General features: G+C 47.2%; 1 protein-coding gene and 1 pseudogene across 1 annotated transcript in view; one reads left to right on the top strand and one right to left on the bottom strand.

Annotated features, from left to right (window-relative positions):
* LOC146833096 (A.superbus venom factor 1-like) overlaps positions 1-16,379 on the top strand; it is a 663,114-nt gene that overhangs the window by 154,399 nt on the left and 492,336 nt on the right. The window contains exon 5 of the mRNA XM_085600729.1: positions 11,264-11,370. Within this exon, the coding sequence (XP_085456855.1) occupies positions 11,264-11,370 (107 nt within the window). The remainder of the gene's footprint in view (positions 1-11,263; positions 11,371-16,379) is intronic.
* Positions 15,558-16,379, bottom strand: part of LOC146833099 (28S ribosomal RNA) — a 1,025-nt pseudogene continuing 203 nt past the window's right edge.

The raw sequence follows: 16,379 nt of genomic DNA, 5'->3' as shown, positions 1-16,379 counted from the left end.
GAAGCAAGGTAAAGTCAGAAGGCAGAATGACATTAGACCACGTCAAAGCCGATAGGTCAAAGTCATAATTCACCTAACCCAAATAACATTATACACTTAATCCCTCAGTATACAACATTGAGCACATGTGTGCACCACCACCCACAAGACTGCACCTCAACATCCCATACCTTCTATTCTTGGAAAGACTATTCCACTAAAAGACAGAAGAAAAGCAGGCATATGCAAACCCATCCTACATTAAGGCTAAGGTAACATAACACACTTAATTCAGTACAGAATGGTGGTGGTTGAGGGTCATCATAGGGTGTCAGACCACAAAAGTGGCTGATTCACTACAGAACGTGAGTCAATACAACAGTTTTCATTGCCTAGTATACACAGGACACATTGTGTGATTTGTGCATTTCCCCAAGCTGGCTCTCCTGGCATTAAAATATAGGTTTATTTATTTTATTTATTTATAAAGTTTTATATAGCCCGAACAAGAACCCGAAGGTTTTCAGAGCGCTTTACAAAAGGGTGGAAGGAAGGTCAGAAACCCAATAGCTACATCAAGTGAGAATACACAACATGAATAATCGCATGAGTCACAAACAAATGACACAAAGGAGAGTGACACAAAAAACAGGTATATAGCGGGCTACGAGGGGGGCACACAATGTGGTAAAGAAGATCAGCATCACATGATGGAACAGTGGTTATTGGATCAATGATTTCGAGCAATTGGACCTAGCCCAGATTAGGGTAGGAATTTGTCCATTAGGAATCTTTTGGCTTCCAGTTTGAAAGCAGTCGTTGAGGAGATTCTGCATACTTCCGGTGGAAGAGAGTTCCATATCTTTGGGGCCGCGCCAGAGAAGGCTCGGTGAAAAGTTCTCTTTTTGCTAAGGATGAGTGGTTTCAGGAGGAAAGTGTAAGCGCTTCTTGAGGCTCTCCCATCACAAGATAATTCAAGATTTTGCTCTAGGTACCTGGGAGTTTTGAAATGCAGATCTTTGTGCTTCAGAACGGCAATCTTTAACTGAATTCGAGCTTCGTAGGGTAATCATTTGAGAGATTTTAGGACTGGGGATATGTGCTCATTTCGTTTGGTACCTGTGACCCGTCTGGCCGCAGTATTCCGTGATGCCCTTAGTGGAGCCAGGGTGTATTTGGGAAGGCCACAGAGCATAGCGCAGCCGTAATCTAGTCTCGGCAAGACCAGTGCTTGGACCACCTGCTTGAAATCCTTTATTGGCAGGAATGGTTTGATGCTTCTCAGGGTCCTCATCAGATGGTTAGCTCCTTTACACACATTGCTGATATGATTTTTCATATTCAGGTGATTGTCCAGGGTGATTCCGAGAGATTTGGCTGAGTCAATGATGAGGCGGTGCAGTTGAAGGCCGTGAGGTGATTCAGCCAAAGTCTCGCTTGAGAAGGTTGTTTGGGGGAGAGATGAGAAGGAATTCAGTTTTGGAAGTGTTGAGTAGTAGATGGTTCTCAGTTAACCAATTTTGTGTGGCCTGAAGGGTAGTGTTGAGTGAGATGATGTTATCCGGGGATGGGATTTTGAAATAAAGATGTGTGTCGTCCACGTACGTATGGTAGAGAATGTTCGTGGAATTTAGTGATTTCGCTAGAGGTTCCAAGAAAAGGTTGAAGAGGATAGGAGATGGGGCGGACCCTTGGGGGACACCCATGAGTACTGGAGAGGGAGTGGTTTGCCTTGACTCTTTGTGATCTCTGGTGGAGGAAGGAGGCGAACCATTGTTACAAGAAACCCATCCTGTTCTTCAGAATGGATAGCAGGTTGTGTCGAATGCGAAGGAGAGGTCAAGGAGGATTAGGAGGCAGGAATCATTTTGGTCAAGCATTTTGATTACGCAGAATTGCACCCCTGTCTTCGTCCTTGCAATTAGCGCTGATGGTCTTTTATTTGCCAACTAAATATGGCGGAGGGAAGAAAATACATCAGAACACAAGTGTTAATATCATACCTGAAAGCACCATGGACTCCGACTTTGAGTTTGTGAATTTATTATATGGCCAAGAATAACAAGATGTCTACACATCGTATGATCAGCATATACAGATATAAAAAGATCAATACAGAGCCGATTCTACGAATATAAGTAATTCGGCATAATAGGAATACAATCGTAAACTCTAATATTAGAATACAACTCAGGATGGAAGCAGAATCCAGGTCTCCTTTCATTAGAAATAAAACAGATCTGTCCCTACACTATGCTAAAAGAGGTACCACCTAACTACTTGTCCATCTATTCCCAAAGGTGTCAGCACGTGTTGACTTCCTGAGAAGTACTCACGTCGAAATGGGTCAACGGGCTTAAGGCAAGGAGCTAGATCTAAGATGCTCCCTTCTCTCCGAATGCTAGCAGAATTCTGGGGTCTCTGTCCCTGCGCATCATATATTGTATTATTCAGTAGTCTGCCTCATCCTGGTAACATTTTCCATGACCACTGTTTCAATTTGGGGAGGTTCATAATCTTTTCATTAATGGCTTCTGTGTGACCTGATGACCTTGAGGTGCAGACCAGCCAGACACAAAAGATATCCTCCCTTCTTGCTTCCAGCCATCTTCAAAGCATTCCTTGTATCTTTTCTCATCTGAAAATAACGAGTTGACATTCCAATACCTACAGTAGGATGAGAACATAGCTATTTCTTGAAAACAACAAGCATTTAATTATTTATTTCTCGAAAGCCAAGGAGGTGCAAAACAGAGATCGTTTTAGGCCTGAACTCAAGCAAGATAATCTAAATGCTATTACATTGATATAGGTATAACACTATCCTGCGTTCGATATGTGCAGGTGTAACATTACATACATAATCATAATAGAACATTGAACTAAATTGATTGGTTTACGAATCTATTGAATACATAAATGATTCTAAACACTGCAAACAATAATGAAGGTGCGTATCAACCGTGAGTATAGTTCACCCATAAAATAGAGTACAAAAAGTGCTCTATCAGTTCCCCCCTCTTATGACTAGTGTCATAACACCAAATTTCATTCTTTCAGAATTTCCTACTCGTATAAAAGACCGACCTAAACAGAAGATGTAGCTTGCTGTCTGTGTCTAAATCTCTCTAACCCTTTAAGGTGCTGGTAATGACTGTCCTGTAGTTGTTCCAGCTGCTGCTCTCTTTTCTTCAGGACATTGTCTTGATGTCTGGCCTTTTGCCATTTGTATGCTTTGATCATTCCCAGTAAGACAATTATACAAACGACAGCTATTATGATAGGTTTCAGGATGTATCCCATTATTCCTTGTCCTAAACTGCCAAACCAACTCCCAATTTGTCCAAAACCCTTCCCAATGGGATCCCAGAGTCCTTCAGCAGCCAAATTACGCAATTCCTGATGGACATCTGAAATATTGGTAATATATTTCCTTATATACTGACTATAGTCTGGAATATAAGTGCAGCACTGTTGGACCCTCAAAAGTTTACAGACTCCTCTGGCTTTTGCTAGTAAGACGTCTAAAGCAAGACGATTTTGAAGAACCATAGCCCTTATCAAGACCATCTCACCATCTACTAACAATAGAATTTGTGCTGTATTTATGGAGAGCTTATCTACGATCGTTGCCAGCTTTCGAATCTTCACATCATTCAAAATCACACCTAAACTAGGTATCATGGCTCCAAACACATCACCAACAATCTCTCCACTTACACCACGTCTTACTCTGTGTGGTCCTTTTCCTTCTAAAGGCCATAAATCCTCAATATGGAATATTTTGGGAAATACTATAGCTAAATAGCATGTTTCATACCAATTCTTGGGCAGTTTCACATAGGCATTCTTCCCGCATACAAAATAAACATTCGGCACTATGGTCAATTTATCCAATAGTGCTTTTCGTATGGACTCTTCAATCAGGAAAATGTGTTCACAATCACTTTCACCCACGAATATCTTATCGTAACGTGTGGAAGGGTGTCTAATGCACAACTTTCCTTTCTGCTGAAAATCTAACGCAATGGGTCCTGAACTTCCCTTTGCTTTGTGATCCAATTCTTCTTTAGTCCATGGCAACACCTTATAATTTAGATCAGGCCTGAATAGAGTTTGCCTATGTCGATCTTCTCTCTGATCTACAAATTTCTTTTCAATGTCAGTCAACGTGCAAGTCAAATTATGTCGGTGAGCGTAGGACATATCTAGAGTGATGGTAGGCACGAAATACTTAGGCTTGCGCTCTACATTTTTATAATAATCATATTTGTTCATATATTTAAGGACTGGAACTTCAGAGAGTACCACATCATAATTAGAAAAATAATATTCAAAATGGGCTTTACTATAAATCAGGCTTAATAGTACGCTGCATGTGATGCCATAAGTCACAGGCAAGTGATGGTATTGTATGCCTTCCTTCCCTGATGCTGGTAATTGCATAAACACATAACAATCTTTCGCTTCCATTGTGTCCACATACGCTTACAACAAAGGAGCACATGCATTCAACTTGAAATTGCCCTTTGACAAATCTACGTGTAATCTATGACTAGTTTCTCTAATCATCACTTTATCCTATATGGATGGACCTCGCTCTATATTAGATGCAGGTGGGGTAAGGGTAGATTGCTCCCCGTTCTTTTAATCTTTAGGAGACCCAATCAACGATGTGACAATCACCACAATTATAACAAGCAGCACTGTTGCTATAAGAGTTCCAATAATGCAATTCTGTTTTCGTCCAGATGTTTCGGAAGCCATGTCTTCACTGTTGTACTTAATACTCCAAAGAAACGTCGAAAGGCTTGGTTCTTTCCTGGATCGTTATTTCAAATTGCAATGTTCATAAGTAACTGTTCACTTGATTATTGCCAGATTTCGTTTGCAACACTAAACCTATTGAAGAGAAGAAGTCAGCCCTACACCTGAATTTCTTCACTCTATGGAAAGGACCCCAATTTTATATCTTCTTTCACTTGGGGCTAGGTTATCTTCTTTCTAAACGCCTAATAAGTTCTTTTTAATCACAGTTCATGCTTCATCTCTAATGAGGTTAGAGCCAAGTATTTCGAGGACCATTTGCAGGATTTAAGCTCGGATTTCTCCCAGTTTCAATGCAGAAAGCTGTCGACCAAAGGAAGGGAAAATAACTTGGTTGAGGATAAGAAATTGTAACCCACTCAGTCTGGGATGATTCGGGACTTGAACTGTCAGAGTTCCAAAGGCTTCAACTCCCGGGACTAGCAGCTGTATATCAATCGAAAGAGTGTCCCCTCCGTAGCTCACTGTTCCAGTTCCCAGTCTCCTGGAATTGCTCGGGCTCTGCATCTGCAACCAGATATGTCCACTCGGGAGATGCGTATTTCTGGGACGGTGTTCTTTTTCTTCTTGACTGTCTAAAATCGTCTGGATTATCTTCTTGTTTGCTTTGTTCAGATTCAGACGTTTCAGGAATTGGGGAGAGATTTTTCTCCGATGCAAGTCTTATGTTTAGCCTTTCTTTTCTTGTTGGCCACGTTTCTACTTTGGCATCGGCTCTCCTCTCTTCCTCTTTGTCTGTTCCTTCTACGTCAGGCCATTCACTTGGGTCTGGTTCAGAAGGTACTTCCAAAATATCATCAACTTTGGGCTTTATATGTTGCTCCTCAACAATTGGTTCTCCTTCTGTCTGCTCTGTTTCGTTCTGTAAATCTTCAGATTCAATTGCACTCTGGGCAATATGAGGAATAAGTGGTCCGTCTGCAGTTTCTGGTAATTTGCGGGTATGGAAAGCGTGAATCCTATGCGGCAGTCCTCCACACTTCACTGCTGTGTTCGTGACCAGTATCACTTGATATGGTCCCCTCCAGCGAGCATCAAGACAGCTCTTCCTCACATGCTTGCGGACTAATACCCAATCACCAGGATTCAGATCGTGCAGCAGGTCTCTCGAGGTGGATGAAGTTGCAGCCTCGACCTGGTGGGACACAGAATTAACCACATCAGCCAGTCCCCTACAATAATCCAACACCATATCATCAGTGATATTTACGAGAGCGGTAGCTGGCACCATAGGCAATCTCATGGCTCTCCCTGTCAATATTTCGTGAGGAGACAGCCCCGTTCTCCTATCAGGGGTGCTACGCAGACTCATTAACACCAATGGCAGAGCATCTGGCCACTTCAAAGCAGTCAAAAAACAAATTTTAGCCACTCTCATTTTAATTGTGCCATTCACTTGTTCCACCAAACCAGACGCTTCGGGCCTGTAACTGCAATAAAAACGCTGATCTATGTTTAAACAATCCAGCTGTTTCTTGACTCTTTTGTCATAGTTTTTCTTAGAAATGCCTCTTTTGTGCCATCTCCTTATGACAACATCTGTACACTTAGCTATCTTCTTTGAAAGTGCCAGCTCTGAAATTCTTTTGTTCATTTGATTTTTATTGTGCTTGAGTTTTCTTAGGTTCCTCAGTGTGGAACCATCCAGTACATCTAGTGCAGGGTTATTCACTTAGTGATAAAACCGACATTTAGGTATGAGTGATCTACATTTTAGCTCCTCCTGTCCATGAGTGAGTGGCAACTGCAAGAAAGAAAAAAAGTTCAGCAGGAACTTCTGAACAACTTGAAAACCTCTTATTTTTGTTTGGAAAAATGATTCAGTTCGCATGGGAACAAAAGTACCTCTTCCGCAAGGATGGTTCATAGTGTAGTGACGTAAATTAATGACAATGTTTTTCTCATCATAGATCTTAATCCTGGTACTTCCATTTTTTGAAAGTAACTGTAAAAGTGAGCCTTTGAAAAATTGAACCTTAAATCTTTGAATTTTACAAAAGAACTATTGTTTTATGAATAATTAGCACCAGTGTGAGCGACATTGAGAGTACCTTTCGGGAGCTTTGTGAGCTCTTTTCTGAACAGGAGTATTGATGTCCAAAGCCGGCTTGATGAAGGCAGGCCAGCTCAATTAAGAATAACCCGGATTTCTTTTTAAAAGCCTTAAATATTGAAAAGCAAAAGACTTCATGAGTGCGGAAATGGATCAATGGAATGCCTCGGTGTGTAAAACGGACCCTTGCTGATCTTACCAAACTTCGGTTTTATTGTTCTTCATTGAATGATTTGCCAGAAAATTACACCAGCGTTCCTGCTCCACTCTATAAGGAAAACAAAGTGAAAAGTTTGTACCAAGGCAGCCAACGGCTCTGGTCTAATTGCACTCAAGATAAGACGCACGGACTTCCATTACGAGCTGCATTATTAATAATGAAATGTGGAGTAATTGGCATTACCCTTGTAACGCAGAGTTCCAGACAAATTCCGCCAATTGCTGCGTGGTGTAACTTTTTTTCCAGGTAGCTTCAGAAATGCGAACGCAAGCAAGAGTTGGTGTCTGCTACCGCCGTCGGTTGTGGTCAGAGGGCTGCTACTTGGGTAGATTTGTTGCCATTCAAGTAGATTTTCTACTCGAGTGGCAGCAAGATCAACTCGATTGGCCGCATGCTCTTGTGCAACGCATGATGCAGTTTGCGCTGATTTTCCAACAATGCTAGCACTACTGGTGCTAAATTGCAGTGTGAACAGTGCAACATGAATATTTCTGCTCTGATCTCCGCAGAATCTGGCAGAGTTTTTTATGGTACTCTGCGGAATTCTGCGGGTGAAAGTACATGAGTTACGGCCACCCTTATTATTAATGTACGTATCACAATTACGAGTTTTGTGATATATAGCAGCAGGTCAAAATTACTATATGTTACTGGGGGATATTCCCCGATATGTACAGGGACGTGTGGATTTTCGTGCACTATGCACCAAAATCCACATGTAATTCACCAAAAACTCATAACTGGGTTGTATTTATTGCACCAATAAATTCCCACTCCACATAGATGGTTTCTACCAGGTGCAATAAACATCAAAACTATTACCCAGCTACTTGCAATGAGGGCCACAGCCTTATTTTCAGAAGAGCGTTAATGAAGAATATGACAAATACCAGTTGTTCCCCCTTAGCGGTATTAATATCTATATAATAAATGATATCTATTTAGCCCATCATACTGAGGACCTCTGAAAAAAAGGAGCATAAAACCACCAGGAAAAAATGTTACTTATCATAAAGCGATACCAAAGGGGATGATGGACTGAGAGTTTGAGCAAATCAAACACTCACCCCCAGTCAACTGATCTGGGTTTAATCCATCATCATTCTTTAGATCACTCCACCACCCCAGTTCAGACATGGCCATATGCAAATCAGTCTGACCCTGTGCCTCATGGGAACAGTCCAGCCCGAACTGCCAAGCCATGTCTTCCCTAGACCGGAAACAAGCATCCTGGGACCGGTTTCGGGTTCATAACCCTCGTCAGCCAGGCATTCTTGAATCCAGTGGCAAAGTGAGCAAGGGACCCACGTCTGGGCATACCCTGGCAACTTAGGGCGAACAAAGCGATACCAAAGGGGATGATGGACTGAGAGTTTGAGCTAATCAAACACTCACCCCCAGTCAACTGATCTGGGTTTAATCCATCATCATTCTTTAGCTCACTCCACCACCCCAGTTCAGACATGGCCATATGCAAATCAGTCTGACCCTGTGCCTCATGGGAACAGTCCAGCCTGAACTGCCAAGCCATGTCTTCACTGGACAGGAAACAAGCATCCTGGGACCGGTTACGGGTTCATAACCCTCGTCAGCCAGGCTATCTTGAATCCAGTGGCAAAGTGAGTAAGGGACCCACGTCTGGGCATACCCTGCCAACTTAGGGCGAACAAAGCGATACCAAAGGGGATGATGGACTGAGAGTTTGAGCAAATCAAACCCTCACCCCCAGTCAACTGATCTGGGTTTAATGAAGGCACAGGGTCAGACTGATTTGCATATGGCCATGTCTGAACTGGGGTGGTGGAGTGAGCTAAAGAATGATGATGGATTAAACCCAGATCAGTTGACTGGGGGTGAGTGTTTGATTTGCTCAAACGCTCCGCCCATCATTCCCTTTGGTATCGCTTTGTTCGCCCTAAGTTGGCAGGGTATGCCCAGACGTGGGTCCCTTGCTCACTTTGCCACTGGATTCAAGATAGCCTGGCTTATGAGGATTATGAACCCGAAACCATTCCCAGGATTCTTGTTTCCGGTCCAGGGAAGACATGGCTTGGCAGGTTGGGCTGGACTGTTCCCATGAGGCACAGGGTCAGACTGATTTGCAAATGGCCATGTCTGAACTGGGGTGGTGGAGTGAGCTAAAGACTGATGATGGATTAAACCCAGATCAGTTGACTGGAGGTGAGTGTTTGATTTGCTCAAACGCTCCGCCCATCATTCCCTTTGGTATCGCTTTGTTCGCCCTAAGTTGGCAGGGTATGCCCAGACGTGGGTCCCTTGCTCACTTTGCCACTGGATTCAAGATAGCCTGGCTGATGAGGGTTATGAACCCGAAACCGGTCCCAGGATGCTTGTTTCCGGTCCAGGGAAGACATGGCTTGGCAGTTCGGGCTGGACTGTTCCCATGAGGCACAGGGTCAGACTGATTTGCATATGGCCATGTCTGAACTGGGGTGGTGGAGTGAGCTAAAGAATGATGATGGATTAAACCCAGATCAGTTGACTGGGGGTGAGTGTTTGATTTGCTCAAACGCTCCACCCATCATTCCCTTTGGTATCGCTTTGTTCGCCCTAAGTTGGCAGGGTTTACCCAGACGTGGGTCCCATGCTCACTTTGCCACTGGATTCAAGATAGCCTGGCTGATGAGGGTTATGAACCCGAAACCGGTCCCAGGATGCTTGTTTCCGGTCCAGGGAAGACATGGCTTGGCAGTTCGGGCTGGACTGTTCCCATGAGACACAGGGTCAGACTGATTTGCAGATGGCCATGTCTGAACTGGGGTGGTGGAGTGAGCTAAAGAATGATGATGGATTATACCCAGATCAGTTGACTGGGGGTGAGTGTTTGATTTGCTCAAATCTCCGCCCATCATTCCCTTTAGTATCACTTATCATAACAGGCTGTTTTGCTCTTTAATCTAAGGATTTTACTATGTAGTGGGGAATTAAATGCAGCAACTGTTTTTCGACCTATATTATTGCACTATATTGTTCTTTTCACTCAGATGAAAGTTCAACTCTTATAATTTGTGTGGTACCTGTACCACACTAATAAAACAAAATGGGTCGAAATACGTTCCACTGTCCCAGTGCTGAAACCCTAACTCTTCCATAATAGCCACCCAGTCCTAGATAAATGGTCTACTGTCCTGTGTGGTTGACTAACGGTAACTCCATGAAAGACTACTATGGTACCATGTAGTGTAGACCTTCAGGAAAAAGGAAGCAAATGAATCCTACATTTTTGTAGCTTACTTTCTAGTATACATGCACACTCAGTGTGATAGCAAGACCACCTCTGTGCAGATGCTTATGATGTACACCAGCATGGATGGGTAGACTGCCCACCAGCAGCAACAGTTGTTATGTGAATTTCCGCTGAAATGCTTCTCCACAAAACTAGCTCTTCCCATAGTGGATTCCGATATTTTGGGAGACAAACTATAGCCGTTCCCACTCACAGCACTGTGGAGGGGTTTCAAGCAAATTTATTGGCTAAAGTTTACAGTTTCAGAACATAGTGAATGGAAAATACTCCAACCAAACTCAAAATGTGGCTGTCAGCCTTTTACTATGTCTCTCTGAAAATGAGTGTGTGAATTCAAGACAAAGGGTCTGCTGGCTCAGTGGACAAATGCATCCATTGATGCAATCTGTATTGAGTTGGGCAACAATAAACACCCAGTGGCGTAACGAAACTTGAGGGGGCCCCCTGCAAAGTACATGGAGGGGCCCCCTACACCCATACTAAGGAGCTCTCATACCAGGGTACTGTGTTGATGGGGGCCCCCGGAGCTCCAGGGCCACCCGCACCGCGGGGGCTGTGGGGGCCTTTGTTATGCCACTATAAACACCTGCTGTATAGTGACAAGATGCCCCTTGGATGAATGTGTTCCTTACAAATACACGTTGTGTTATGTTATAAAACATGAACATGTTCTCCCTTCTGAAGTAACCTCAAGGAGGAGGGTCCTCATTCTTTTATTACCAAGTAGGTGAGTTGTTTTAGAAGTAATAACAGTCCTCTGAGCAACCACTGCAGAAAGATCTAAAAGAATCAAAGAAAATTAATCCCAAAGGTTAGCAAGGTCATCTTGTGCTGCCAAAACAGCAGTTGTAAAGATATTATATTTTGACACCCCTGTAGCAGGCTCTCTTAATGTGTAAGTCTTTTTTCTCTGCAGACTCCTGAAGGTATCATTGTGAAGCGAGACCTGATCGATCCAACTGGTCCTAAAGGCAGCGGCGGCGGCATATTGTCAGATTCCCACATATTACCTGAAATAATCAAGTAAGTATACCACTACCTGCCTTTAGAAGTAAGTATATAAACTAAAAATACAAGTCCTAAGTATACAGCTATCCAATGAGCTTCTTTAGTTGCAGTAAAAGGCCTATCCTTCCTGGCATTGAATACAGATCAGGTGAAATGTGCTGTCTGAGTGCAGGCACACATTTTCATCTGCACTGGGACGTTGCTGCACTGAAAGGTGAACAAGAACTGCACCATTCTGTCTGTCTTTCAAAGAAAGGACCTGGCAGATCTTTGAGGAGGGGTCTGGGATCCCCCCACGGGCAGGTGCAGTGAGAGGCAGAAACCACCAGTGGGGGATACGTGGTGTGGCTCCTGGTTGACCCACCCGCTTTTGGGGCTTCCATAATGAGTACACTGTCTCTTCACAACTTTGCATGTGCCCACAATAAGTGTAACTCCCAAAATCCCTGCAACCCCATTTGTAATATGGGTGCAGGGAAAATGTGTTACCTCATTTGCATGGGCCACTCAGCATGAACATGAAGTAATGCCCACTTGGGATCATTCCAGCAAGATCCATTTTTACAAAGACATTATGTATGCATCTGCAGCCTTCCATGCTTCTAAAGTGTCTGAGGTGCAAAAGGCAAGTGCAACACTGGCTGCACCCTCTGGTCAAGTTGTTTATTATTGCCCCATAAAGGTTTCCTTAGCCCTAGTCTAGGACCTCCAAGTGAGTAAATCTTTTTTCTTAAAAGGAGTAAAACTATCAGGTCCTTCATCTGTGTATCATTAAGCAAGAAAAGGGAACCAGCAAATAGGGGAGGGCCTATAACTTCTGCTCAAATAAACACAAAACCACAATTACATCATCTCCTGCACATACAAATCCTCCAATAAAAACAATCCTGTACCTAGATTGATTGAGGTCCCTGCGTTTGGTGCTTGTCGGTAGTGACACAGCTCGGCTAAAATGATGTAATATAATGTGCCCATAATAATTATAATGGTTCATATTGATGGAAGGAAGTATTTTCTTAAATCACTTATTTAGTTTGTTGTGACCGCAGACACAAAAGCAACCCCTTCCATTTAGAGTGACAGGATTAGCAAAGCAGTGGAGACTATGCCAGAGCGAGCTCCAGCCTTCGACTGCAGGCTGAATCAGTAGCAGAGTGGAAAGACAGAAAGATACTCATGCACCCATATGCAGATATCGTTGATTCTAATGTGCCCTGAAATAACTTGCCTGGGGCATGATCTGTGCTCCCTCTAACCACATCTTAGTCCTGCTTTCTGACAGGTGTGTTCATTCATCTCATGTAGTTTTGAGGAGGGCATGCTCCATTTAATTATAGTCAAGACCTAGCTCTCGTCAGACACACTTTTAAGAGCCCCTGTAGGCGTTCAGGTGGTGGACTGTGGGCAGTGGGGTTCTTTGTATTGCCAGAGGTTGCAGGTTTTGATAAGCTGGTGTGAGAAATTGGTCAACTTTGCTTCTGCAAATTTCAGGAAAGTGTACGGCAAACTATGCAAGTGCCATTACATTTTCAGTATTTAGAGAGACCTTAGAAATGGACATGTGTGGAGAAAAATACAAGTTGTAGAATATTTTGCTGAACTTACACCCTGCCCAATTGACCTTCTTGTGCAGGAATTTGAACCAAAAACACAATCATTTTCTGATGGATAATAATATATATTTTTTAATTTAATGATTTCATAAATAACAAAATAATGAATTTCACTAAGTTGAGCTACTAAATTTTTTTTTGACCTATCTGTGCACTTGATCTGATTAGAGTATGCATACATAAAGTCACTCACTAAGCCTACTATTGTGACTGACACCTCTTAATGACACATGCACTAATTTGGCTACTTATCACGCACAGCACTAAAACACTTGCTTCACAGGCCATCCACTGTCATAAATCCAACAGGTCACTATAACAACACAGTGATCATGCTTTCTATCCCTCACTCTGCTATGATGCAATACAGACTTAAGCACAATGACAGATGACATATTAGTAGGGGTGGGCAGAAAACTCCGCTCCGCCAGAGTAGCGGATACAGCCAGCCACACCTGCTCCCCGGCCCGGTCCCTGCTTCTGAAAGCAGCCAGGCCGGGGAGAGCCTCCCGGGGCCCCGGTGGACCCCTGTACCCAGCGCTCGGACCCTCAGCTGGCTTGCAGGACGGGGGGCTCCCGCACCCCTGGGCCCGCCGGATGGAGCACGAGCCCCGGGCTCGGTCCCAGCTTCCGAACCTTAGCCAGGCAGGGGAGAGCCTCCCCGGGCCCCGGTGGAGACCCTTCCCCAGCACCCGGACCCTTGGCTGGCTTGCAGGATGGGGGCCTCCCGCACCCCGGGGCCCGCCGGATGGAGCATGAGCCTCAGGCCCGGTCCCAGCTTCCGAACCCTAACCAGGCCGGGGGGAGCCTCCCCGGGCCCCAGTGGACCCCCGTCACCAGCACCCGGACCCTCGGCTGGCTTCCAGGATGGGGGGCTCCCGCACCCTGGGATGCAGCACGAGCCCCGGGCCCGGTCTCAGCTTCCAAACCATAGCCAGGCCGGGGAGAGCCTCCCCGGGCCCTGGTGGGCCCCCGTCACCAGCTCCCGGACCCTCGGCTGACTTCCAGGATGGGGGGCACCTGCAGCCTGGGACCCTGGGATGCAGCACGAGCCCCGGGCCCGGTTCCAGCTACTGAACCCTAGCCAGGCCGGGGAGAGCATCCCCGGGCCCCGGCGGACCACCCCGTCCCCAGCGCCTGGACCCTTGGCTGGCTTCCAGGATGGGGGGCTCCTGCAGCCTGGGACCCTGGGACACAGCACGAGCCCCGGGCCCGATCCCAGCTTCCGAACCCTAGCCAGGCTGGGGAGAGCCTTCCCGGGCCCCGGTGGACCCCAGTCTCCAGCACCCAGACCCTCGGCGGGCTTGCAGGACTGGAGGCTCCCGCACCCCGGGGACCTCCAGACAGAGCACAAGCCCGGGGCCCGGTCCTAGCTTCCGAACACTAGCCAGGTCAGGAAGATCCTCACCGGTGGACCCCCGGGGGGCTCCCGCAACCTGGGATGGAGTACGAGGCCCGGGCCCGGTCCCGATCACAGCTTCCGAACCCTAGCCAGGCTGGGGGGAGCCTTCCCGGGACCCGATGGGATCCCCGGACCATCGCCTGGCTTGCAGGATGCGGGGAACCCGCACTCTGGGCCCTGCCGGATGGAGCTGAAGCCCCAGGCCCGGACCCAGCTTCAGAACCCTAGCTGGGCTGGGGAGAGCCTCCCTGGGCCCTGATGGACCCCCGTAACCAGCGCCCAGACCCTCTGATGGCTTGCAGGACCCTAGCCAGGCTGGGGAGAGCCTCCCCGGGCCCCGGTGGACCACAGTCCCCAGCAACCGGACCCTCAGCTGGCTTGCAGGATGGGGGGGCTCCCGCACCCCAAGGCCTGCCGGACGGAGCTCAAGCCCCGGGCCCGGTCCCAGCTTCCGAACCCTAGCCAGGCCGGGGAGAGCCTCCCCGGGCCCCGGGGGACCCCCCCAGTCCCCATCACCCGGAGCCTTGGCTGGAACCAAGGAGGGTTAAGCCAGGCCACATCCTCGCCCCGATGGCCTGCCCGGGAAGCCCATTTTTCTCAACTATTAAGCCCCCACATAGTGGGGGCATACAGAACTTTGGGGAAGGACAAAAGGTGGAGGCAGTCCAGCCGGCCAGTAGGCCTTCCATCTGTTCACCCAGCCAGCAGGGCCATCTGGTCACCTAGCTCACAGGGCTATCTGGTCATCCGGCCCGCAGGGCCATCTGGTCGCTCAGCCAGGTGACCAGATGGCCCGGGACAACCCAGCGCCCAGATGGCCTGGGAGGGTGCCGTACCCAGTCGCCCTTGCAGTCCGGCGAGGGGTGGCCAGGCGCACCGAGGCAGCCACTCGGGAGGCTCCTTCCCCGGGGCTGCTGCTCGCCTCCCTGCCCAACTGGGGCAGCGGGAAGGAGAGGCCCGGCCTGCCCAGGCCATCTGGTCACCCTGCCGACCCACAAGGGATGGTGGCCCCCATCCCCGTGCCCCTGTGGGACAGGGATGGGAGGGGGAGGCCCCCGTGCCGAAGGCAGCCTCCCACAAACCCATGTTACCCCCTCCGCGTCCCTACCGCCGGCCCTGTGGCAGAGGGACCCACCCCTGGGTGTGGTGGAGGAAGGCGTCCATGGGCGCCCATGCACGGAGAGACAAAAGCTTTGCTCAGAGGATGATTTTCAATAGATCGCTGTGAGGTAGCTGCTCTGCTACTTACGAAACCCTGACCCAGAATCAGGTCGTCTACGAATGATTTAGCACCGGGTGCCCCACGAACATGCTGTGCACTAAGGGCGATGGAGGCGGCCCCCTTCCGTCTGCGCTCCAGTCCCCAAGCGAGCGGCTCTACGCACCGGCCCCCCCGAGAGAGGCCGGCTATCCCAGGCCAACCGAAGCTCCACGGCACTGCGGTATCATTACGGTTTAGGGGGGATTCCTAATTAGAGGCGTTCAGTCATAATCCCACAGATGGTAGCTTCGCCCCATTGGCTCCTCAGCCAGGCACATACACCAAATGTCTGAACCTGCGGTTCCTCTCGTACTGAGCAGGATTACTATTGCAACAACACATCATCAGTAGGGTAAAACTAACCTGTCTCACGACGGTCTAAACCCAGCTCACGTTTCCTATTAGTGGGTGGACAATCCAACGCTTGGTGATTTCTGCTTCACAATGATAGGAAGAGCCGACATCGAAGGATCGAAAAGCGACATCGCTATGAACGCCTGGCCGCCACAAGCCAGTTATCCCTGTGGTAACTTTTCTGACACCTCCTGCTTGAAACCCAAAAAGTCAGAAGGATCGTGAGGCCCTGCTTTCGTGATCTGTATTCATACTGAAAATCGAGATCAAGTGAGCTTTTGCCCTTCTGCTCCGTGGGAGGTTTCTGTCCTCTCGGAGCTCGCCTTAGGACACCTGTGTTTTCGTTTGACAGGTGTACCACCCCAGTCAAACTCCCCACCTGCCACTGTCCCCG

The sequence above is a fragment of the Triturus cristatus genome, chromosome 4_2 (genome assembly GCF_964204655.1).
Source record: "Triturus cristatus chromosome 4_2, aTriCri1.1, whole genome shotgun sequence".
In the NCBI taxonomy this organism is placed as follows: Eukaryota; Metazoa; Chordata; class Amphibia; order Caudata; family Salamandridae; genus Triturus; species Triturus cristatus.
Note: the sequence above shows the minus strand (reverse complement) of the source record. Positions and strands in the feature narration are given on the sequence as shown.